This window comes from Pleurodeles waltl, chromosome 8 (genome assembly GCF_031143425.1).
Source record: "Pleurodeles waltl isolate 20211129_DDA chromosome 8, aPleWal1.hap1.20221129, whole genome shotgun sequence".
Taxonomy (NCBI): Eukaryota; Metazoa; Chordata; class Amphibia; order Caudata; family Salamandridae; genus Pleurodeles; species Pleurodeles waltl.
In genome coordinates, this window is record NC_090447.1 from 25119373 (window position 1) to 25143571 (window position 24199).

The window sequence follows — 24199 nt, forward strand, 5'->3', positions numbered from 1 at the left end:
ACACCCTTTGACAATAGGATCTGAACCTTCTGCTGCAACAACAGGAGATGGTCTTCTGAGCAAAACAAGGGACGGGGAGGGATGGGAGGAGGAAACTCCTGAAAAGGGAGAGCATATCCTTTTCTCACAATGTTCAGAACCCATGAGTCTGATGTAACTAACTCCCACTTGTGGAGAAAAATACATAATCTTCCCCCTACAGGAGACGTGTGGTCGAAAATGGGGAGAAAACTAGGGCTGCTTCCCTTGCTGTTGTCCTCCAGAGGAAGAGGATGATGCAGGGTGCTGCTGGGTGGCCCCTCTTGTCCGAACCCTCCCCCGCCCTCTAAAGGATCTGTATGGGAGGCTGGCAGGCTGTTGGATAGTGGTTTGGGGCCGCCCACGGTAGACAGCTCCATGCCCAAGCCCCCTGAAGCTCCAAAAGAACCTGAAAGGGGTAGCAGAAGGGGCTTGCAGACCCAAAGACTTTGCCATGGCCCGACAATCTTTAAAGCGCTCTAGGGCAGAGTCCGCTTTATCACCAAATAGTTTCTCTCAATCAAAGGGCAAATCCAGTAAAGTAGTCTGTACATCAGACGAAAACCCAGAGGACCTCAACCAAGCGTGCCTCCTGGTAGCAATAGATGTACCCATTGCCCTGGCCACGAGTCTGTGGAATCCAGACCAGACTGGATTATTTGTTTTGCCACAGCCTGCGCATCAGATAGAGGTTCACCAAATTGGCTCTGTGCTCCTGTGGCAGGTCAGGAATCATAGCCCTGGCACAGTCCATGAGGGCGTAGATGTATCTACCCAGAACACAGGTAGCATTCACAGACCTGAGAGCCATGCTGCAAGAAGAGAACGTTTTCTTTGCGGATTGTTCCATCCTCTTGGATTCCCTGTCCGATGGAATCACAGGGAAGGAGCCTGGAGCAGACCGTATAGAGCAAGAGGCCTGAACAACCAGACTCTCCGGGGTAGGATGTTTCGATAAGAACCCCAGATCTCCAGGCACCACTCTGTACCTTCTTGCCACAGATCTATTAACAGCAGGTGAAGACACAGGCTTCCTCTAAAGCTCTAATATAGGCTCCGTAAGAGCATCGTTGAACGGAAGCAAAGGATCCGCAGAAGTTGAAGAAGGGTGCAGGACCTCTGTCAAAATGTTTGTCTTAACCTCTGCAGCAGGCAATGGAAGATCTAAAAAATGTGCCTCCTTTCGAATCACCGTGTGGAAGGAGGCCACCTCCTCCTTGAACTCCCCCGGTGAAGAAAGGTCCCATTCCGGGGAAGTGTCAAGCCCACTGGCTGAATCCAGCCCTTGATATTCTCCCAAGGGCTCCACAACCTCAACCTCCTCCAACAACTGCCTTTGGCACTCTTCCTCATCCAAGAGTCTCAAGGCATTTCTCCGTGACCTCAGTCTGGCCTCAGGCCTCTAACCTCAGCGTCGACATAGAATTGGCCGACACTAATGACACTGGCTTCAACATTTGAAGACGCGGAACAGGAGAGGAAGGTTGGCTTTGGTCGAATCCATCATTCGGATCCGGCGCCGGAATGGATCCCAACAGCGTCGAGGATACTTGAGGCTCCACCCTCGGCATCGACTGACAGGGCGATGAAATCGGCACCATAGGTCTGGAAGGCAACGTCATCGGAATGACAGGGCCTTGAGGCGACGTCATCAGCGCTAGTCCGGTACCCTCCACCGGAAAGAAGGGCATAAACGGCACCACCTTATATAGAGCAGGAGGGCCCAATTAAAATGCCAAAGGACCCATGGGACCAGCCGGTGCACCAGCAGGGGCCATTGCACTAAACATCGAGAACATGGCATTTAAAAATGCCGCCGGATCCACTCCCGGAGCCGGGAAGGCAGGATACCGCTGGTCTCCATGTTGCACTTGTGCTTGCTGAACATCAGAATCCTGAGCATTAGGTGAAAATCGAGGACTCTCCGGAGGTGCCACTACCTCGAAGACTGACAGCACTGGAGAAGCCTGAGGGCCCTGAAGTTGTGGAGTCACCGTCGGACTCATCTCCCACGTCACACGGCGCCGTCGAGATGGAGACCTTGATCTTGACCGGCTCCGAGCTGAACGATGCCGAGAGTCATGACAACGCTGTTTCTTATGTCTCTTCAAAGAAGTACGTGAAGAGGATCTATGATGACTCTTATGCCCCTTCTTCACCTTGGCCAAAAAGAGTTTGGCCTCTCTTTCCTTCAGAGCCTTAGGAGTCATGCTCTGGCAGGAAACACGCTCCTCGACGTCATGCTCAGAGCTCAGACACCAAAGACAATCGTCATGAGGGTCAGTAACCGACATGCGACCCCCGCACTCTCGACATGGCTTGAATCCCGACTTCCTAGGAGGAGACATTGTAACTAGAAACCGGATAGAAATTAGCAACAAGATGGAACACCTCCAACAGTAGCAAGAGCTAGGAGAAAACCGTTAGGGTCAAAGGCATGGAAAAAAGGGAACTGGCGTCAGCACGCAGGTGAGGATCTCTTATTGGCACAGTGAGTCGCGTGGAGCCGTGCAATTGTGACGTCGACGTGGAGAGCTGGGACCAAGATTTTCCGTTGGATGCTGGCGCATGGGTGAATTCATAAGGTGAGGAATCCACAGGTAGTTGTATCCATCAGAAAGTCTAGGTTCTGGAACCTGTGGCTCCCAGGTCATTTCAGGACAGATGGAGAGGCCTTTAGCCAGTCCTAGAGAAAAAGAGTCAGGTCACTTACTTAGTGGACCTGGGCACTAGCAGGATACCCAAGAGGGTGATCCATGCTAACCGCCTGAAACTCTACAATGATAGGGCAGACATAACCATGCTGATGGTTATTGATGAGGATCAGGAAGCAGAGAGTAAACCTCTCCCTGACCTCCTCTCAACTGACCCTAAAGATGGATCAGTAGATGGAGTTGTCTACTCAGGCACCCTCTCTGCCCAACAGCAAACAAACTGCAGGCAAGTCCTACACCAGTATGCTGAGTGCTTCTCTTTGACCCCTGGTCAGACACACCTGTGTACCCATGATGTGGACACAGGAGAAAGTTTACCTGTCACAAACAAAATCTATAGACAGTCTGACCAAGTCAAAGAGAGCATCAAAGTGGAAGTCCACAAGATTCTGGAGTTAGGGGTAATGGAGCACTCTGACAGTCCCTGGGCTAGCCCCGTGGTCTTGGTCCCCAAACCTCATACCAAAGATAGCAAGAGAGAAATTAGGTTCTGTGTGCACTACAGATGACTCAATTCTGTCACTAAGACAGATGTACACCCTATACCCAGAGCAGATGAACTGATTGATAAGTTAGGTGCATCCAAATTTCTAAGTACCTTTGACTTAACTGCAGGGTACTGGCAAATTAGGATGGCACCTGGAGCCAAAGAAAAGACAGCATTCTCTACACCTAATGGACATTATCAGTTCACTGTTATGCCCTTTGGCTTAAAGAATGCCCCTGCCATCTTCCAAAGGTTGTTGAATCAAGACCTTGCTGGTCTGGAGTCCTTTAGTGCAGCATATCTAGATGATATTGATGTATTTAGCTCCAGCTGGCAGGATCAGCAGGCCTCTCTATCAAAGCATCTAAGTGCCAGATAGGGCAGGGGACAGTTGTATCCTTGGACCAACTTGTAGGTGGAGGACAAGTGCTTCCTTTACAACCCAAGATCCAGACAATTCTGGACTGGGAAGCTCCAAAAGCCCAGACTCAAGTCAGGGCATTCCGTGGCTTGACCTGGTACTACCGGACGTTTGTGAAGGGATATGGGTTCATTGTGACTCCCCTCACTGAACTTACCTCAAAGAAGATGCCTAAGAAGGTAAACTGGACCACTGTCAAAAGGCCTTTGACACCCTGAAGGAAGCAATGTGCTCAGCACCAGTTCTTAAAGCTCCAGATTATTCCAGGCAATTCAGTGTGCAGACAGATGCCGCTGAACATGGGATAGGAGCAGTCCTGTCCCAAACCAATGATGATGGCCTTGACCAGCCTGTTGCTGTCATTAGCAGGAGGTTACTCCCCAGGGAGCAGCGTTGGAGTGCCATTGAGAGGGAGGCCTTTCTGTGGTTTGGTCCCTGAAAAAGCTGAGGCCGTATCTGTTTGGCACTCACTTTGTTGTTCAAACTGACCACAGACCTCTCAGATGGCTAATACAAATGAAAGGTGAGAACAATAAACTTCTGAGGTGGCCCATATACCAAAGGGAATGGATTTCGTAGTGGAGCAAAGACCTGGGACTGCCCATGCCAATGCAGATGGCCTTTCCAGGTTCTTCCACTTAGACCATGAAGACTCTCATGGGAAAGGTTAGTCTCATTCTCTTTCCTCTGGGAGGGGGGGGAGATTTTTTGTGTGTAGGAAAGTACCACTATTGGCATGGTTACCCCCCACACACTTTGTGCCTAGTGTTGATGCCAACTTGATTGAAAGTGTGCTGGGACCCTGCTAGCCCGGACCCAGCACCAGTGTTCTTTCCCTAAAACTGTACCTTTGTTTCCACAATTGGCACAGCCCTGGCACACAGTTAAGTCCCTTGTAAAAGGTACCCATGGTACCATGGGCCCTGTGGCCAGGGACGTTCTCTAGTGGCTGCAGCATGTATTATGCCACCCTAGGGGTCCCCTCACTCAGCACATGCACACTGCCTTGCAGCTTGTGTGTGCTGGTAGGGAGAAAAAGACCAAGTCAACATGGCACCTCTTTCAGGGTGTCATGCCCACACACCACTGCCTGTGGCATGGGTAAGTCACCCCTCTAGAGGCCTTACAGCCCAAAGGCAGGATGCACTATACCACAGGTGAGGGCATAGCTGCATGAGTAATATGCCCCTACAGTGCCTAAGTCCATTCTTAGACATTGTAAGTGCAGTGTGGCCATATCAAGTATATGGTCTGGGAGTCTGTCATTACAAACTCCGCAGCGCCATAATGGCTTCACTGAATACTGGGCAGTTTGGTATCAAACTTCTCAGCACAATAAACCCACACTGATGCCAGTGCGGGATTTATTGAAAAATGCACACAGAGGGCATCTTAGAGATGCCCCCTTTATGTAGGCCCAACAGTTAGTGTAGGACTGACCGGTCTGTGCCAGCCTGCCACTTTCAGACAAGTTTTTGACCACATGGGGTGAGTGCCTTTGTGCACTCTGTGGTCAGAAACAAAGCCTGTCCTTGGTGGGGGTGCTTCACACCTCCCCCTGCAGGAACTGAAAAACCTGCCGGTGGGCCTCAAAGGCACAAGCCTCAGGTTACAGTGCCACATGGCACTCCAGCTAGTGGAGATGCCCGCCCCCGGACAAAGCCTCACTTTTGGCAGCAAGTCCAGTGGGAAAATTAGGTCAAACAGGGAGGAGTGACCACCCCAGCCAGGACCACCCCTAAGATGTCCAGAACTGAGGTGACCCCTTCCCGGCAAAATCCTCCATCTTGGTTTGGAGGATAGGGACCAATAGGGATAGGAATGTGCACCCCTTCCCAAAGGGCGTGGGCACAAGAAGGGTGTAGCCATCTTCAGGGACAGTAGCCATTGGCTACCTCCCACTGACCCCTAACACACCCCTAAATATAGGATTTAAGGGCCTCCCTGAACCCAGCTCACCAGATTCCTGGTGACCTACAAGAAGTAGAAGGACTGCTTAGCTGAAACCCCCCAGCAGAGAAGAAGGAAGACGACAACTGCTTTGGCCCCAGCCCTACCGGCCTGTGTCCTGCTTCAGAGAACCTGCAAAAAGACCAGCGACACATCCAGCGGGCCCAGCGACCTCTGTCAACTCCAGAGGACTGCCCTGCACCCAAAAGGACCTAGAACTCCAGAGGACAGCGCCTCTGTCTAAAGAAACATACAACCAAGGACTCCCACCTCACTCCAGATGTGTGAGTCATGACCCCTGTGCACCCGACACCCACGGCCCGTGTCCAGGTGGTCCACCCAGGAAGAAAGGGTTCCCGGGCGATTGTGAGCAAGAGCCCACCCTGGGTTGACCTCTCCACCCCTCCAGGATGGCCTGCAGAGGGAATATCGAGGACCCCGCTGACCACGAGCTCCGGACGCAGATATCCGGTGCCTGAAGAAGACACTGCACCCGCAGCCCCCACGCCTGGGAGAAACTAACCCCCCTGTGCCTCATCGTTCAGCAGGCGACCATACTCCCTGCGCAACCAGTGAAGTGCCCGAGATACCCCGCCGGACCTCGCCTGCAGCCTCTGAGTGACCCCGGGGGTCTCCTCGTAGACCAGCATTGGAAACCCAGCATCCTGTTGTACCGTGCACCCGGCCGCCCCTGTGCCACTGAGGGTGTGTGTTTGGTGCCTACTTGTAGCCCCTCCAGTGCTCCTTTAAATCCCCTTGGTCTGCCCTCCGAGTCGCGGGTACTTACCTGCTGGCTGACCGGATTCCGAGTACCCCCTGTCTCCATAGGAGCCCACTTTAATTTTGTTCCACTTTGACCTTTGCACCCGACCGGCCCCGTGTTGCTGGTGGTGGGTATCTTGGGTTAACTTGAACCCCAACCGGTGGACTTCCTCAAACCCGGAGACTGTAAGTGTTGTACTTACCTGTAAACAGATCTAACTTTTCTTCCCCCTGGAACTGTTTGAAAATTGCAGTGTCCAGTTTTAAAATAGCTTTTTGCCAATAATTCAAAAACTTTATTATTTACCTATTTCAAACCAAGTACTGTTGATACCTGTGTGAAATACGAAACCTTTAAGGTACTTACCTGCAATTTGAATCTTGTGGTTCTAAAAACTAAGAAAATACATTTTTAGAATATATAAAAACCATTGGTCTTTGAGTCATAGTCACTGAGTGTGTGCTTCTTCTTTTTTCTATGTGTGTACAACAAATGCTTTGCACTACCCTCTGATAAGCCTAACTGCTCAACCACACTACCACAAATAGAGCATTAGTATTATCTATTTTTGCCTCTGTCAAGCCTCAGGGGAACGCATGGACTCTGTGCACACTGTATCTCATTTTGATATAGTATATACAGAGCCAGCTTCCTACATGCGGTGCTCACAGACCGCAATGCCAAGCTCGAGGAAGAAAAAATCTTCTTCCCAAGATGATCCAGCTTCTTGGATTCCATATCCATGGTAGCAGAAGGGAATGCGCCATGGGAAGGGGAAGCTTGGATAACCAAACTTTCTGGGGTGGGGTGGGGTGGGGGGGTTGGGATAGGAACATTGGGTCATTAGGCGCAGGCCTATGAAGGAGGGCTTTAGTCCTGTTCAGAAGGGCCCCTGTGCTGGGCTTGACCAAGTGCTCGGTAGGACATCAGTGAGAGCTTCATTGAAGGGCAAAAGGGGTTCTGATGTGGAAGCCCCAGGCTGAAGCACCTCAGTCAGGAGATTAGTCCTGAGAGCCACTGAATGCAGCTTGAGGCCCAAGATCTCAGCTGCTCTCCTCACCACCACTAAGTAGGATGCTCCCAACTCAGTTTCACAGTAGGGGGAGAAAGCATGCTAGCGTCGGGGGAGGTATCCAGACCACTGGCCTCAACCAGGTCCTGACCTCAGTCCATGGGGTTTTGTTCTTCTAGCTGGTATTCTAAAGGGTCCAGCGACGCCTCCATTCTCCACAAGACTGTACCCATAGGCATAAGGGTCAGGATCCAACTTGGGGAACAAGGTCTCTGTCGAAGTCGGGATCCTCCGTGTGGGAGCTGAATATGAGTATGGGGTCGACACTGTAGGAAAGTCACTCTTTTTGCCTTGGGTAACCCCCACATTTTGCCTCCTATCAGTGTGCTTTGACTGTTTTCACTGGGATGCTGTTAACCAGGACCCCAGTGATTGTGCTCTCTCCATCTAAATTTGGTTGCCTAGGACTTTTGTGCACTCCACAATTGGCATACTGGTGCCCCCTTATAAGTCTCTAGTATATGGTACTTAGGTACCCCATGGGCTGCAACATGTATTGTGCCACCCATGAGAGCCCATGCAAAATGTGTCTGCAGGCCTGCCATTGCAGCCTGTGCGAAAAGATGCATGCACTCTTACACCACAGGTCACTGCACCAGGTCTCTGTATGCCACACCCTTTGATAGGCCCTCCTAGCCCCCAGAGGCCAGGGTGCAGGTCCCTGTGTGTGAAGGCACCCCAGCATGAGCAAAGGTGCCACTGCGAACTCCAGCTTAATTGCACTGGACTTCGTAAGTGCGGGGAAGCCATTTTGCCCATGTAATGGACACAGGTCTCTATCTGTGTCCAGCGACATATTGGTAACTCCGAACCTGAGCATGTTTGGCATCAAACATGTTGGAATCATATCCCAATACTGTTGCCAGTAATGGTTGTATGATTCCAAGCACTCTGGGAGCTCCTTAGAGGACCCCCAGTATTGCTCCAAACAGTCTGGAGTTTTCCTGGCAGCCCGAGCTGCTGCCACCCCTCAGACAGGTTTCTGTCCTCCTGCTGCTTTACCAGTTCAGGCAGAGGAAGGCAGAACAAAGGATTTCCTGTGGGCGAGGGAGGCAACACCCTCTCCCCTGGAAATAGGAAGCCTCCCCAAGCCACCGGTTTGGTCTGAAGGGCACATTTGGTGCTCTCCTTGCATAAACCTGCTTGCACCCCCGGTCCCTACTCTGGGCATGAAACTGGACAAAGGAAAGGGGAGTCACCAGTCCTCTGTCCATCACCACCTCAGGGGTGGAGCCCAGAGCTCCTCCAGGTCGCCACTTAATTCTGCCATCTTGAAAACAAGATGTGCAGAGGTCCCTGGGAGAATCTGAGTGGCCGGGTCAGGCAAGTGACATCACAGATCCCTCCTGATAGGTAGTCACCTTGCTAGGTGACCAATCCCCCTTTTAGGGCTATTTAGGGATTCCCTTGAGGGTGGGTCCCCAGATTTCACGTGCAAGACTCCACCAAGACTCCTCTGCATCATTTACTTCAACTTCTGGTCACTGGAACCGCAACTGGTCTCTTCAAGAACCGACAAGACTGCAATTCCAGCAACAACTTCACTTTGCAACATTGTTTCTCTGGCGCCTTCCAGCAACTGCAACATTTCCCTGTTGAACACCATCTGGAGTGGGCAAGAATTCAGCCTGCACCAAGAAGCAAGAAGGAATCTCCCTTGGAGTGAAGGAGTCACTCCCCTGCATCTGCAGGCACCTACAGCGAAGACATCCGCCTGGGTGGATCAGCATTCCTCTGGAACTTCTTGGATCCTGCATCACAGGTGGTAATCTGGAGTGGTCTCCTTGGTCCTCTTTGCCAGCTGTCCAACTTGGGAGATGGTGAGCCCTTGCCTTTCCTTACAGGACATTCCCTCTGTGCATCACAACTCTTCCCACTGCCAAGGCTTGTTGTCTCCTGCTCCAAGGGATCTACAGGCTCCCAGTAGCCCCAGCCCCTCTTCCTGCCAAGCACAGTCTCCTCTCTGCTACGGCAGCGATGTGGAACTCCTCTTCAGGTGTGCTGACTGGGTCTCACTGTGACTTACTGCGCCTGCTGCCAGTGGGTTGCCTGTGGGGTCTACAACTGCTTCTGCTGGCTTTCCTGACTGCTAACGGTCACCCCGGACTCCCCTAAGAGGGTCGAGTTCCCTGGGCCTTGCTATTCGTCTTCAGCCTTGCAACTCTTCTTTTGCTCCTATTGCATTTGCCAAGGCTTGTTGGTGGTTCTCCAACACCACCCACCACTGCAACCCGAAAACCGACGTTGGACACCATCTGTACCGCTCCAAGGACTCATCTTCAGTTCCTGGGCTCCACAGCTGGTCTTCCTTCCCCATCAACCTGGTTCTTCATCCAAGAAGGGTGGGTAGTAGCTCCTGCCCCACTGGACACTACATCACGGACTGGACTCTGTCCCCTTCTTTTGCAAGTCCTCTTCTACCGAAATCCTTCTTTGGTTTCTTCTAGTCTGATCCTGTTCTTGTACAATCCTTTTTCCAAATCTTCCTGTCAGTCCTTAGGCAGACCAGGTACTTATCTCTGCTCTCCCCGTTGCTGGGGGTCACTCAGGTACTCACCTCTTGGGGTACCTATTTCTTCCAGCTCCCCTCTAACAACTCCATATCCTTGGGTGGGGTACTTCACTTCGCATTTCACTTTCTTAATATATGGTGTGGCCCTTCCGCAAGGGCCCCTACTATTTTCATTAAGTATTGCTAATGCTTGTTCTTTCTATGCTAATTGATGATTGCTATTGTGTATATTATAGGATGCTGGCTCTGTATATACTATCTCAAAGTAAGAGTGTGCACAAGTCCTTAGAGGTAAGATAGTGGCAAAATTAAATGATTCTAATGCTCTATTTTGTGGTAGTGTGGTCGAGCAGTAGGCTTATCAGAGGGTAGTGTTAAGCATTTGTTGTACACACACAGGCAATTAATGAGGAACACACACTCAAAGACATAACTCCAGGCCAATAGTTTTTATATAGAAAAATATATTTTCTTCATTTATTTTTAGAACCACAAGTTCAAGATTTGAAGTAAATACATAAAATGCAAGGTACTCCACACAGGTAAGTTAGGAACTTTTAATTAGAGCAGTAACATACACAGTTTTAGTTAAAATGGCAATAAGCTTTTTTTAAAGTGGACAGTGCAAAAATCAACAGTTCCTGAAGAAGGTAAGTAATGGTTAGTTTGTCAGGTAAGTAAGACACTTACAAGTCTAAGTTCCTGGGCATAGGCAGCCCACTGTTGGTGGTTCAAGGCAATCCCAAAGTTACCACACCAGCAGCACAGGGCCGGTCAGATGCAGAGGTCAAAGAGGAGCCCAAAACACATAGGCACCTACGAAGAACAGGGGCGCTCCGGTTCCATACTGCCAGCGGGTAAGTACCCGCGTCCTCGGAGGGGAGACCAGGAGGGTTTTGTAGAGCACTGGGTGGGGGGACACAAGTAAGCACACAAAACACACCCTCAGTGGTACAGGGGCGGCCGGGTGCAGTGTGCAAAGCAGGTGTCGGATTTTCAATAGGAATCAATGAAGGGATCCTGGGGTCACTCTAGCAGTGCAGGCAGGGCACAGGGGGGCTTCCCTAGGCAGAGGGTCACCTGAGGGTCACTCCTGCACTGAGGTTTGATTCCTTCTGGTCCTAGTTGCTGCAGGTGCAGTGCTTGGTCCAGGCGTCGGGTTCCTTGTTACAGGCAGTCAAGGTCAGGGGGGAGCCTCTGGATTCTCTCGGCATGCGTCGCTGTAGGGGACCAGGGGGGTCTTCTCGGGCTACTCACAAGGTTGCAGTCGCCTGGGAGTCCTCCCTGCAGTGTTAGTTCTCTGGAGCTCGAGCCGGGGGCATCGGGTGCAGAGTGTGAAGTCTCACGCTTCCGGCGGGAAGAGTGAGTCCTTTGAAAGTGGCAAGAAAGCTGCAAAGTTGTTGCTGTTGTTGAACAGAGCCTCTGTTCACTGGAGTTTCTTGGTCCTTTGGTTCAGGGCAGTCCTCTGAGGTTTCAGAGGTCGCTGGTCCCTGTTGGATGCGTCGCTGTTGCAGTTTTCTTCGAGTCAGGAGACAGGCCGGTAGGGCTGGGGCCAAAGCAGTTGTCGTCTCCGTCGTATCTGCAGGGCTTTCAGGTCAGCAGTCCTTCTTCTTGTTTCAGGTTGCAGGAATCTTATTTCCTGGGTTCTGGGGTGCCCCCAAATACTAAATTTAGGGCTGTGTTTAGGTCTGTGGGGCAGTAGCCAATGGCTACTGTCTTGGAGGGTGGCTACACCCTCTTTGTGCCTCCTCCCTGAGTGGAAGGGGGGCACATCCCTAATCCTATTGGGGGAATCCTCCAAACTCAAGATGGAGGATTTCTAAAGGCAGGGGTCACCTCAGCTCAGGACACCTTAAGGGCTGTCCTGACTGGTGGGTGTCTCCTCCTTGTTTTTCTCATTATCTCCTCCAGCCTTGCTGCCAAAAGTGGGGGCAGTGGCCAGAGGGGCGGGCTTCTCCACTAGCTGGGATGCCCTGGGGTGCTGTAACAAAAGGCAGGAGCCTTTGAGGCTACCCGCCAGGTGTTACAGTTCCTGTCGGGGGAGGTGAGAAGCACCTCCACCCAGTGCAGGCTTTGTTCCTGGCCACAGAGTGACAGAGGCACTCTCCCCATGTGGCCAGAAACTCATCTGGTTGTGGCAGGCTGGCAGAAACTGGTCATCGTAACAAAAGGAATTGGACTGGTATACAGGGGGGCATCTCTAATATGCCTTTTGTGTGCATTTTTCAATAAATCACACACTGGCATCATTGTTGTTGATTTGAACCCCCAACGGTGGGCTCCCTATGCCCAGGAGACTGAACTTGTAAGTGCTTTACTTACCTGAGAAACTAACTATTACTTACCTCCCCCAGGAACTGTTGATTTTTGCAGTGTCCATTTTAAAATAGCTTATTGCCATTTTTGCCAAAACTGTGTATGCTACTGTTTTAATTCAAAGTTCCAACTTACCTGTGTGAAGTATCTTACAATTTATGTACTTACCTAAATTCTGAATCTTGTGGTTCTAAAAATAAATTAAGAAAATATTATTTTTCTATATAAAAACCTATTGGCCCAGAGTTAAGTCTTTGAGTGTGTGTTCTCATTTATTGCCTGTCTGTGTACAACAAATGCTTAACACTAGCCTTTGATAAGCCTACTGCTCGACCACACTACCACAAAATAGAGCATTAGTATTATCTAATTTTGCCATTATCACCCTCTAAGGAGAACCCTTGGACGCTGTGCATGCTATCTCTCACTTTGAGATAGTATATACAGAGCCCACTTCCCACACTCTAGTTCACTATTTTTTGGAACACTTCCTATTTGTCATACTTTCCTTGACCCCGGAAGTGGTCAGGAAGGTGAAGGTTGGTTGTAGTCGCTTGTCACCTTTGAAATTCTGGGATACATGCGTTTCTGTGCCTCAAATACTGGCTGATGAAGGGAGCTCTCTGCAGTCAGTCATAGACCACCCCCGGACGATGGACAAACTCTTGAAAGTTTTTGGGTTATCCATGAGTGAGCCAAGTTCATATCTGTGCTCTGCACAGAAGAGTCACTTAATTAAGGCTTCCCTGGACACTATGTCCTTCAAGACCTTTCCACCACACATCTGGGGAGTTCAGGATATGATCCCGTTGTATCAGGGTTAGTCCTGGGTCTTGGTGAGGGCTGCTGTGAGCTTCCTGGGCTTCCAGCCCCATGCATTCTTCTCATCCCAACTACGACATTGTATGTGTTATTGGACTCAGCAGCAGGGCTGCCTCTCAGACTCAGTCTAGATCTCAGTGGAGACAAACCCGGATTTGCAATGCTAGCTCATAAATGCCAACCTGACTCCCTCTGCCCTTTCCAAAGTACACAGGTTTGTGATAGATGCATCACTCAGAGGTGTCTGGTGTCCCCCAGAGAGCCATATCAATATCATTCTTCTGCTGCTCCAAGTGATCCGCCTTGCCCTAAAAACGTTCCTGCCATCCATCAAAGGGAGGCTGTTGTAAGTCCTAACAGATTATTCAACATTCATGTGGTACTGCAACAATCAGGACAGAGTAGGGTCCTGGATCCTTTGCCAGGATTAATGGGTGAGCAGGACATCTTCCTGGTAGCCAGGGACATCGGGGGCCGCTGAATGCCAGAACGGATTAACTTATCAGACATCGTCTGGCAGACCATGGTGTTTGCTTGAAGATGCATTCTGACTACAATGGAACAAAGGACTTTTGTAAGCATTACCACCATACCTGCCTCAGGTTCTGAAGAAGCGCTAGAGAAGCCAGGTGCAAGTCATCTTTGTTGCCTCAAACTGGGCCAGGAGTTGTGGTTCTTGGAGATTCTGTGCCTGAACATTTGTCCTCCAATCAGGCTGCCACTTTGGGAGGACTTCCTTGGTTAGCAACAGAGCAAAGTCCTGCATCTATGTTTCCATCTATGTTAACTTATGTTAGAAATGGGGTCTCTATTAGTCAGAGGTATACACCATTGTCCAAGTAGGGACCTCAATCCTAGTCAGGGTAAATCACAACACAATCCAAATTATCCTGTGCCCACCCTCCGGTAGCCTGGCACTGAGCAGTCAGGCCTAACTTAGAAGACAATGTGTAAAGTATTTGTGCAGAACTTATACCATGACAGTGGAAACACCACAAAAAGACACCCCACAGGTTTATAAAAAATAAAGAATATGTATCTGACTAAAATACTGTTGAAACAATCAAAATCCACTTTACACAAGCAAAGTTATGAATTGTTAAAGATTAAGTACTAGCTGAGGCAGCGTGCATGTGCTGAGTGAGGGGTCCCCAGGGTGGCATAATACATGCTGAAGCCCGTAGAGACCTACCCTGGCCACAGGGCCCTTGATACCAGGGGTACCAGTTACAAGGGACTTATCTGTGTGCCAGTACTGTGCCAATTGTGGAAATAAAGGTACAGTTTAGGGAAAGAAAACAGGTGCTGGGGCCTGGTTAGCATGGTCCCAGCGCACTTTCAATCATGAGAAGCATCAACAAAAGGCAAAAAGTTAGGGGGTAACCATGCCATGAGAGGCATTTTCCAACACAACCCCTCCTCCCAAATGAAAGAGGATGAGACTAACCTTTCCCAAGAGAGTCTTCATTTCCAAAGTGGAATAACCTGGAAAGGCCATCTGCATTGGCATGGGCAGTCCCAGGTCTGTGTTCCACTACAAAGTCCAATCCCTGTAGGGATATGGACCACCTCAACAGTTTAGGGCTATCTCCTTTCATTTGCATAAGCCATCTGAGAGGTCTGTGGTCAGTTTGAACTGTGAAGTGAGTACCAAACAGGTATGGTCTGAACTTCTTCAGGGACCAAACCACAGCAAAGGCTTCCCTCTCAATGGCACTCTGACGCTGCTCCCTGGGGAGTAAGCTCCTGCTAATAAAAGCAGCAGGCTGGTCAAGGCCATCATCATTGGTTTGGGATAGAATTGCTCCTCTCCCATGCTCAGAGCCATCAGTCTGCACAAATGTAGGAGGCTGGCCTGGTTTCTAGTGGGTACCTTGGGAACTTACACCTTATACCAGGTCAAGTTATCCTTTATTAGTGAAGTAGTGTTCTAGCAGCTTAGGCTGATAGAGGTAGCTATAGCAGAGCAGCTTAGGCTGAACTAGGAGATATGCAAAGCTCCTGCAATACCACCTATGGTTACACAGTACTTATACACAAGTAAAGACAATACTCAGTGCTACCAAAAATAAAGGTATTTATTTGGGTGACACAGTACCAAAAATATCTAAGAGACAATACTCCTACTGGAGGTATTATACACAATATATACACTAGGCACCAAAATTAGACAAGTAAATAGTCATAGAACAATGCAAACAATAGGAAATGCTATAGAATGCAATGGGAGAAAATAGGTCTAGGAGCAAAACCATATACTAAGAAAGTGGAATGCAAATCATGAACTTCCCCCTAGACAAGTGTAGTGTGTGCAGAATCGCTGGGAGAGTAAGAATACAGTAAAGGTAAGTAAATTACCCCACTTCAGAGCCCAGAAAAGCAGGAGTAAAGTGCTGCAAGTTTCCTTAGGACACACTCACCTTGTGATTGGGATTTTGCAGCAGCCAACTAAGTCTGCAAAGAACAACTGCTGGATTCTTGGACCTGAAGACCTGCAAAGGAAGGGGACCAAGTCCAGAAGTCGAAAGAAGTTCCAGAAGAGACAGGAACCCCTGCCAACCCAGAAGGGGGTGTAAAAGAGGAATCCATGGTTAGTCGAAGACTGCAGGAATGCACCCTCGGAAGATGCCAGCGGGTTCCTGCGTGATGCAAAGGATGTCCCATGATGTGGAGATCATCGCAGATGTGATTTCGTGTTGGAAGTCGCCAGCAAGCCTTGGCTACGACAAAAGTGCATTTTGCGTAAAAATGGCGCGAGATCGACCCAGGAGGGACCTGGGGGCCTCATCTCTGTGTGAGGAGGAAGAGGGGGCTCTCTGCACTTTAGAGAGCCCTCAGGGTGCCAGCCAGCACCCCCGGAGGTCCCAGGACATGGGGACCAAGGAGGTGCAAAACGCGGTTGATGCAGCACAACAAAGGAAGGTCCAACGCCGCCGGAGAACAACTCAGCGAGTTGAGTGTCGCAGGATGGAGTGCTGGGGACCTAGGCCAGGCTGTGCACAAAGGAATTTTGCAAAGAGTGCACAGAGGCCTCAGGAGGTGAAGAAGACGCAGTACACAGGGGTACCATCGCTCTCAGGGAAGGCAAGGTCTTACCTCCTCCAAATTGCATCAGCAGGACCTCAGGACAGTCTATGTCGATGATGTCCACCCTCTGTGTCCTTAGGAGCACGCTCGTCGCTGTGTGAAAGTCCAAGGGTTCGGTTGTCGTCTTGGAAGGTGCCTGCTTGGAGCAGGGGAGTGACTCCGTCACTCCATGGGAGACTTCTTTGGTCCTTCTGGAGCAGACTGGGGTTGATCCGAGGTCAGAGGAGGCTGAAGGTGTTGCAGAGGATTCCTGAAGGAAACTTGCAAGCAGAATCTGAAGAGAACCCACAGTAGAGACCCTAAATAGCCCCTAGAGGTGGATTGGCTACCTTATCAGGTATGGACCTATCAGGAGGGGTCTCCGACGTCACCTGCTGGCACTGGCCACTCAGAGGCCTCCAGAGTGTCCCCACACCTTGCAAAGCAAGATGGCTGAAGTCTGGGACACACTGGAGGAGCTCTGGGCACCACCCTTACGGTGGTGATGGACAGGGGAGTGGTCACTCCCCTTTGATTTGTCCAGTTTTGTACCAGAGCAGGGGACAAGGGGTCCCTGAACTGGTGTAGACTGGTTTATGGAAGGAGGGCAGTATCTGTGCCCTTCAAAGCATTTCCAGAGGCTGGGGGAGGCTACCCCTCCCCAGCCTGTAAAAACTATTTCCAAAGGAAGAGGGTGTAACACCCTGTTCTCAGAGGAAATGCTTCGTTCTGCCTTCCTGGGACTGGGCTGCTCAGACCCCAGGAGGGCACAACCCTGTCTGTGAGGTGGCAGCAGCTGTAGCTGCAGTGCAAGCCTCAGAGAGCTGGTTTGGCACTACTATGGATCCATAGTGGAGCCCCCGGGATGCATGGAATTGGCTCCCCAATACTAGATTTGGAATGGGGGAACAATTCCATGTCTTAGACATGTTACATGGCCATATTCTGAGTTACCTTTGTGAAGCTACATATAGGTATTGACCTATATGTAGTGCACGCATGTAATGGCGTCCCCGCACTTACAAAGTCCAGGGAAATGGCCCTGAACTATGTTGGGGCACCTTTGCTAGTGCAAGGGTGCCCTCACACTTAGGGGGTCATTCTGACCTTGGCGGTCCATGACCGCCATGGCGGAGTGCGGCGGAAGCACCGCCAACAGGCTGGCGGTGCTTCCTGGGCGATTCTGACCGCGGCGGTAAAGCCGCGGTCGGAAAAAGGGGAGCCGGCGGTTTCCCGCCGGTTTCCCGCTGGCCCAGGGAACCCGCCATGGCGGCGCTGCTTGCAGCACCGCCATGGGGATTCTGACCCCCTTCCCGCCAGCCTGTTTCTGGCGGTGTCCCCTGGGGACCCTGCACTGCCCATGCCACTTGCATGGGCAGTGCAGGGGCCCCCTAACAGGGCCCACAAAGATTTTCACTGTCTGCTTAGCAGACAGTGAAAATCGCGACGGGTGCCACTGCACCCGTCGCACCCCTTCAACTCCGCCAGCTCCATTCCGAGCCGGCTTCATTGTTGAAGGGGCTGTCCCGCTGGGCCGGCCGGCGGTCTTCTGGCGGTCGCCCGCCGGCCCAGCGGAAAAGCCGGAATGGCCGCCGCGGTCTTTCGACCGCGGTGCGGTCTTTCGGCGGGAACCGCTTGGCGGGCGGCGACTGCCGACCGCCGCGGTCAGAATGACCGCCTTAGTAACTTTGCACCTAACCTTCAGCAAGTGAAGGTTAGGCATATAGGTGACTTATAAGTTACTTAAGTGCAGTGAAAATGGCTGTGAAATAGTGTGTGCACTATGTCACGCAGGCTGCAATGGCAGGCCTATGCAAAAGGTTTTTGCTCCGCTCCTTCTGGGTGGCAAAAGAAATGCTACTGCCCATAAGAATCTCCTGGAACCCCAATGCCCTGGGTACCCAGGTACCATACACTCAGGACTTATAATGGGGGTACAGTGTGGCAACTGAAATCGGTAAATGAAGTCACTAGCCTACAGTGATCAATTTAAAAGCAGAGAGAGCATAAGCACTGAGGTTCTGGTTAGCAGAGCCTCAGTGACACAGACAAGCACTACTGACAACACATACATTAGGCCACAAACTATGAGCACTGGGGTCCTGGCTAACAGGATCCCAGTGAGACAGGCAAAACACACTGGCATATAGGTTTTTATCTATGAGCACTGGGGTCCTGCCTAGCAGGATCCCAGTGACACAGCAAAAACTAACTGATATACACCCACAAACAGGCCAAAAATGGGGGTAACCATGCTAGAAAGAAGGCTGTTTTCTAACAGAAGGTCAAAAGGCGTCAACTTGTGCTGCTCAGTCTCTACGCAAGGAGGCGGAGACTGGACAAGTTTGGGTGGATAACCGTCCCCTGCTGCTGCAACAGAAGATCCCCCCGAAGGGGCAGTCTGATCGGAGGATCGATGGCCATGCGCAAGAGCTCGGGATACCAGACTCTTCGTGCCCAGTCCAGAGCCACCAAGATTACTTGGGCATGGTCTTGCCTGATCTTCAGAACTCTAGGCAGAAGTGGTATTGGCGATAAGGAATACAGGAGGCCTGAGTTCCACTCGTGACGAAAAGCATCGCCAAGCGAGTGCCACCTTGGAAACTCACAAAACAGCTGACTTTGCGCATTCTCTGCAGACACGAACAGATCTAACCAAGGCTCTCCCCACTGCTGAAAGAGACTTGCGCCACCTCCGGATGGAAATGCCATTCGTGATGGACTACGCATTGACAGATGAGTTTGTCTGCTCTGACGTTCAGAGAGCCCGCCAGATGTTGAACCACCAGGGAAATGCCCTGGTGTTCCAGCCATGTGCAGAGGCGAAGAGCCTCTTGACAAAGGGTCCACGACCCCACTCTGCCCTGCTTGTTCCAATACCACGTGGCAGTGGTGTTGTCGGTGAACACCTGCACCACTTTCCCTTTGAGAGAGGGAAGGAATGGTTTCAATGCAAGTCGGATTGCCCGGAGATCCAAAAGTTTGATGCGGAGCCCGGACTCCGCAGGAGACCAGAGGCCTCTGATCTCCACCTCTCCCATGTGGCCTCCCCATTCCAGGAGTGATGTATCTGTTACTACAGTGAGAACTGGTTGAAGAAGGGAGAGGGATCTGCTATTGACCCAATCTGGATCCGACAACCACCACTGCAGGTCTTTTGCAGTTCTCTCAGAGATCTGAACCATGTCGGAGCGATTTCCCTAATGCTGCGCCCACTGGAACTTCAGATCCTACTGCAGAACCTGCATATGCCATCTGGCACGCTGGACAAGCAGGATGCAGGAGGCCATGAGGACCAGCAGCCTCAGAGTCATTCTCACCGAAATCCAGGATAGAGGCTGAAACATTGGTATTGTAGCCCAAATATCCTGGACTTGCTTTTTGGGAGAATAGGCCCGAAACTACACTGTGTCCAGAACAGCTCCAATGAAATGGAGCGTCTCAGAGGGAGTCAGGTGTGACTTTGGCATGTTGATAGTGAACCCCAGCATATGCAGGAGGTTTTCTGTAGTCTGGAGGTGGGAGACGACTTCCTGCGGTGTGTCCGCCTTCAAAAGCCAGTCGGCGAGGTAGAGAAAGACTGGAACCCCCAACCTGAGCAGATGAGCTGCAACCACTACCATGACGTTCGTGAACACCCGAGAAGCACTGGTAAGGCCAAAGGGGAGCACGGTGAACTGAAAGTGCTTGTGACCTACCACAAATCATAGGTAACGTCTGTGGGCCGGCAGGACAGGAATATTGAAATCGGCGTCCTGCACGTCCAACGCAACTATCCAGTCTCCAGGGTCCAGGGCAAAAAGGACCTGAGTCAGGGTTTTAACATCTTGAACTTCTCCTTCTTGAGGAAGAGATTGAGGGACTGGAGAACTAGGATAGGGTGAAGGTCCTTGTCCTTTTTGGGCACCAGAAAGTAGAGGGAATAGCAACCATTATCTTCTTCTGGAACAGGGAGCCTCTCTATGGCTCCCTTGGCCAAGAGAGCTTTGACTTCCTCGCAAAGAAGTGCCAAATGATCCTCCGACAGGTGATCGGATGATGGTGTCATGGCTGGAGAAGTCTCGAAGGGGAGGGAGTAGCCCCTTCGGACGATCTGTAAAACCCACCTGTCCTTGGAATCCCAGTGGGGCAGATGATGGCGGATTCTGCCACCAACTGGTACCGGATGTCCCAACGGATTAGGAAGGTTTTGAGGCAGTGGAGGGGGACGGGGATGGCCTGGGCGGCCCGCTGACTCCCTAATCCACAAGCTCGGTGGATCCCGTGTCCGTTTCCGCACAGGGGCTGTACAGCATGCGTGGGTAGGTGGCCCAGTGGAAATGGACGCGGATGGGTGCCCCTTCCATAGCCACAAAAGGAGCGAGAGACGGACTGAGGGGGCGAGGAGCGGCTGTGAGGCCAAGGGCCGAGCCGTAGCCCTGGAATCCTTACAGTGCTCGAGCACTGAGTCTGCCTTGACTCCGAAGACACGAGTGCCATCAAAGTGCATTTCCATCAAGGATTGCTGGACCTCCACCGAAAAGCCAGAGGTCCTCAACCAGGCGTGGCGTCTCAGTGCCACTGCTGATGCAACCGATCTGCCTAGTGAGTCGGTCGTATTCAGCCCACAAAGTATCATGAACTTGGCTGCGTCTCTCCCATCTGTCATGGCTTGGGAGAGAACACTCCGGGCATCTCCCAGAACTTGAGGCAGCACTTGTGCGACCATATCCCAGAGAACATGGGAATAGTGGCCCAAAAGGCCCGCACTGCTAGGCTGGCAGAAGAAAAAGTATTTTTCCCTAAATTGTCCAGTCTTTTTGATTCCCTGTCCGTGGGAGCAGTAGGGAATGTGCCAGAGGATGAAGAAGCCTGGATGACAAGGCTCTCAGGCGTAGGGTGTTAGGTAAGGAAATTTGGGTCATTCGACGCAGGCTGATGGTGGCAGGCAATCGTCCTATTCACAGGAGCTCCTGTGCTGGGTTTGGACCAGGTCCCCAGTAGGACGTCCGTAAGTGCTTCATTGAAGTGAAGAAGGGGTTCCGAGCTGAAGGCACTAGGCTGAAGCACTTCGGTCAGGAGGTTAGGCTTGACCTCCACAGAAGGAAGCTTGAGGTTCAAAACCTCAGCCAGCCGGCTCACTACCACAGAAAAAAACACTCCCTCCTCCGTAGCCACGGTATGGAGATAAAACATGCCAGTGTCAGGGGATGTGTCCAGCCCACTGGCATCACCCAAATCCAGTACCCAGTCCAGTTCAGGCTCAAGATGGTCTTCTAAAGGGTCCCGCGACCCCTCTACACTATCCCTGTATCCATACCCATAGTAATAGGGTTCAGGATCAACCCTGGGCATAGCAGCGCCCATGGAAAACGGAATCGGTGTAGAGCGACATCGTTCCGGCTCTGGGTCGTCAGGAATGAGTATAGGGTTGACGTCGATAGTGGGCCCAATTGGCACCAGGATTGTCAACGTCTGACCAAATGATGGAGAAGGTTGCGTTGGTACGACCGGAGTCGGGACGGATCCGGAAGCGGATCCTGAGTTGCCCTCCGGAGTTGGGACCCAAGTCACTGACTTTGAACCCGAGGAGCCCCTTACCAACTCCCCTGGGCCCGAAGGCGGGTCAGGCTGCCCAAATATGAGGCCCATGACCTCAGAGAACTCCTTAAGTTGGACAGGGGTAGCCCCGGCTCCCAGAAAATCGGGGAGGCGCAGAGAGAACCCAGACTGAGGCTCCGAGGATGGAGGCCTAGAGCATCGAAGCTCGGCCCGCGTCACGTCGTGCGATCGACAGGGCAAAGTCGAAGAACGTTTTGCCTTCTTCGACTTCTTCTTCTTACCCGAATGTCCAGATGACTTGGACGAAGAAGAATGGTGGTGACTCCACGACCGGTCTCCTGACCTTCCTCTCGAACGGGAATGACGCAGAGTCGTGTGTCGGGCCGCCATGAGCTTCAGGGACCGCTCCCTCAAAGCTTTCGGGTTCATAGACCGACACTCAGAGCACGACTTCAGGTCGTGGTTGCGCTCCAAACACCAGAGGCACACGAGGTGCGGATCCGTCACCGACATCCTGTGGTGACAGGAGTCACAGGGCTTAAATCCGGTCTTATGGGACATCCCTCGACGCGAACCAAAACTCATCAAAAAAGGAATACGACAAAATGTCCCAGTTAGTCAAAAAATAACTGGGGTAGCTCTTCTTCAGATCTGCGTGTAGGCTGGCACGGAAAGAAAAGAATTGACATCAGCACACCAGGGTAGCACCTATAAACGACCGTGACGTCATCACGGCGGCCACAACGCCCTCGGAGTCGACCAACGACACCTAACAGGGGTACTGCTCAAAGAAAAAAAATCTCCAGATCCAGTCAGATACCTGGGGAAATTCTAAGGTAAGGAATCTAAGGTAAGGAATCTGCAACTAGAATTCACTATCAGATTGGAATATTACAAAAAGAGGACCAGGGCGGTGGAACCCAACAGTGGATTCTGTATGAAGAGGACCTGCAAAAGAAAGGGACAGAGTCCAGTCCACACAGGAGTGTCCAGGTGGGACAGGAGGCAATGTCCACCCTTCCGCGGGTGAAGATCTGGGTCAATGGTGGTAGATGAAATTCAGCTGCGGAGTCCTGGAGCTCCAGAGGAGTCCCTGAAGTCACCTAGGAGCTGCCCCTTGACAGTCTCCAGATTGCAGATGGGTCATTGGTCAGGAGGACCACCAACAAGCACAAGCAAATGCAACTGGAGCTGTTTGAGATTTGCAGAACTGGAGAGGACCAGCAAGGTCCTGGGGACTCGACCCGTGGAGGCGAGACTGAGCTGACCCTCAGAAGACAAGAGAGCCAGCAGAACCAGTTGGAGCCTCCACGCGCAACCCATTGGCAGCAGGCACAATAATTCGCATTGAGGCCCAAGCAGCACACCTGAAGAGGAGTCCCACATCGCTGGAGCAGCTGCAGAGGTAGAGTGCCGAGGGCGGGGTCTACTTGGAGGCTGAAGATCCCTTGGATCAAGAGTCAGGAAGCCTTGGTTGCTGCAAAAGTCACCGTACACAGGGTCTTTGTCTTAGAGGGAGAGGCAAGGACTTACCATCTCCCAAGTTAGACGGCAGACAGGATCCCTCAGAACCACTACCTGTGTTGGAGAATCTTCGCAGGTCTAGAGGACAGCAGATCCCAGCAGCCGGACATGCCTGCAGATGCAGGAGAATGACTTCTTCACTCCACGGGAGATTCCTTCGTGCTTCCTTGGTGCAGCTGAAGTCTTTCTGACTCCAGAGGATGCACGGCTGTAGAAAAGTTGAAAGTTGCTGACAGTAGCAGCAGAAACAATGTTGCAAGGAGAGATCGTATCAGTGTTGCAGTCTTGTTCGGTTCCTGTGAAGTCCAGCAGTGATTCTGGTGGCCAGGAGCAGAAGAGGTTGTTGCCGTGGAGTCTTACATGCCAAATCTGGGGATCCACCCGCAAGAGAGTCCCTAAATAGCCAAAAAGGGGCTTGGTCACTCTGCAAGGTGACCACCTATCAGAGGGAGTCACTTGACGTCACTTCCCTAACCTCACCAGTCAGATCCTCACAGGGTCCACTGCCCATCTTGTTTTCAAGATGGCAGAATCAAGTGGCCACCTGGAGGAGCTCTGGGCACCAAACCTGGGGTGGTGGTGGACATGGGAGTGGTCACTCACATTTCCTTTGTGCAGTTTCACACCAGAGCAGGGACCGGGGGTCCCTGGACTGCAGCAAACTGGATTATACAAGGAGGCAACAAATGTGACCTTCAAAGCAAACTCGTGGCATGGGGAGGCTAATCTCTCCAGCCTGGAACCACCCATTTCCAAAGGAGAGGAGGTTGCACGCCTCTCCCACAGAAAATTATTTTGTTCTGCCTTCCCCTGCTTGAGCTGGTCAAGCAGCTGGAGGGTAGAATCCTGTCTGAGGGGTTGCAGCAGCGTGGGCTACTCACAGAGCCTGAAAGATTGGTAGAAGCAATACTGGGGGGTCCTCTAAGAAGTCTCCAGAGTGCATGGAATCATGCCACTAATATAGGCATCAGTATTGGGGTATGATTCAAACAT

General features: G+C 51.5%; 1 protein-coding gene across 1 annotated transcript in view; it reads right to left on the bottom strand.

Moving 5' to 3' along the window:
- Nucleotides 1-24199, bottom strand: part of LOC138249319 (transient receptor potential cation channel subfamily M member 2-like) — a 1037937-nt gene that overhangs the window by 275920 nt on the left and 737818 nt on the right. The window contains exon 25 of the mRNA XM_069203278.1: nt 2484-2495. Within this exon, the coding sequence (XP_069059379.1) occupies nt 2484-2495 (12 nt within the window). The remainder of the gene's footprint in view (nt 1-2483; nt 2496-24199) is intronic.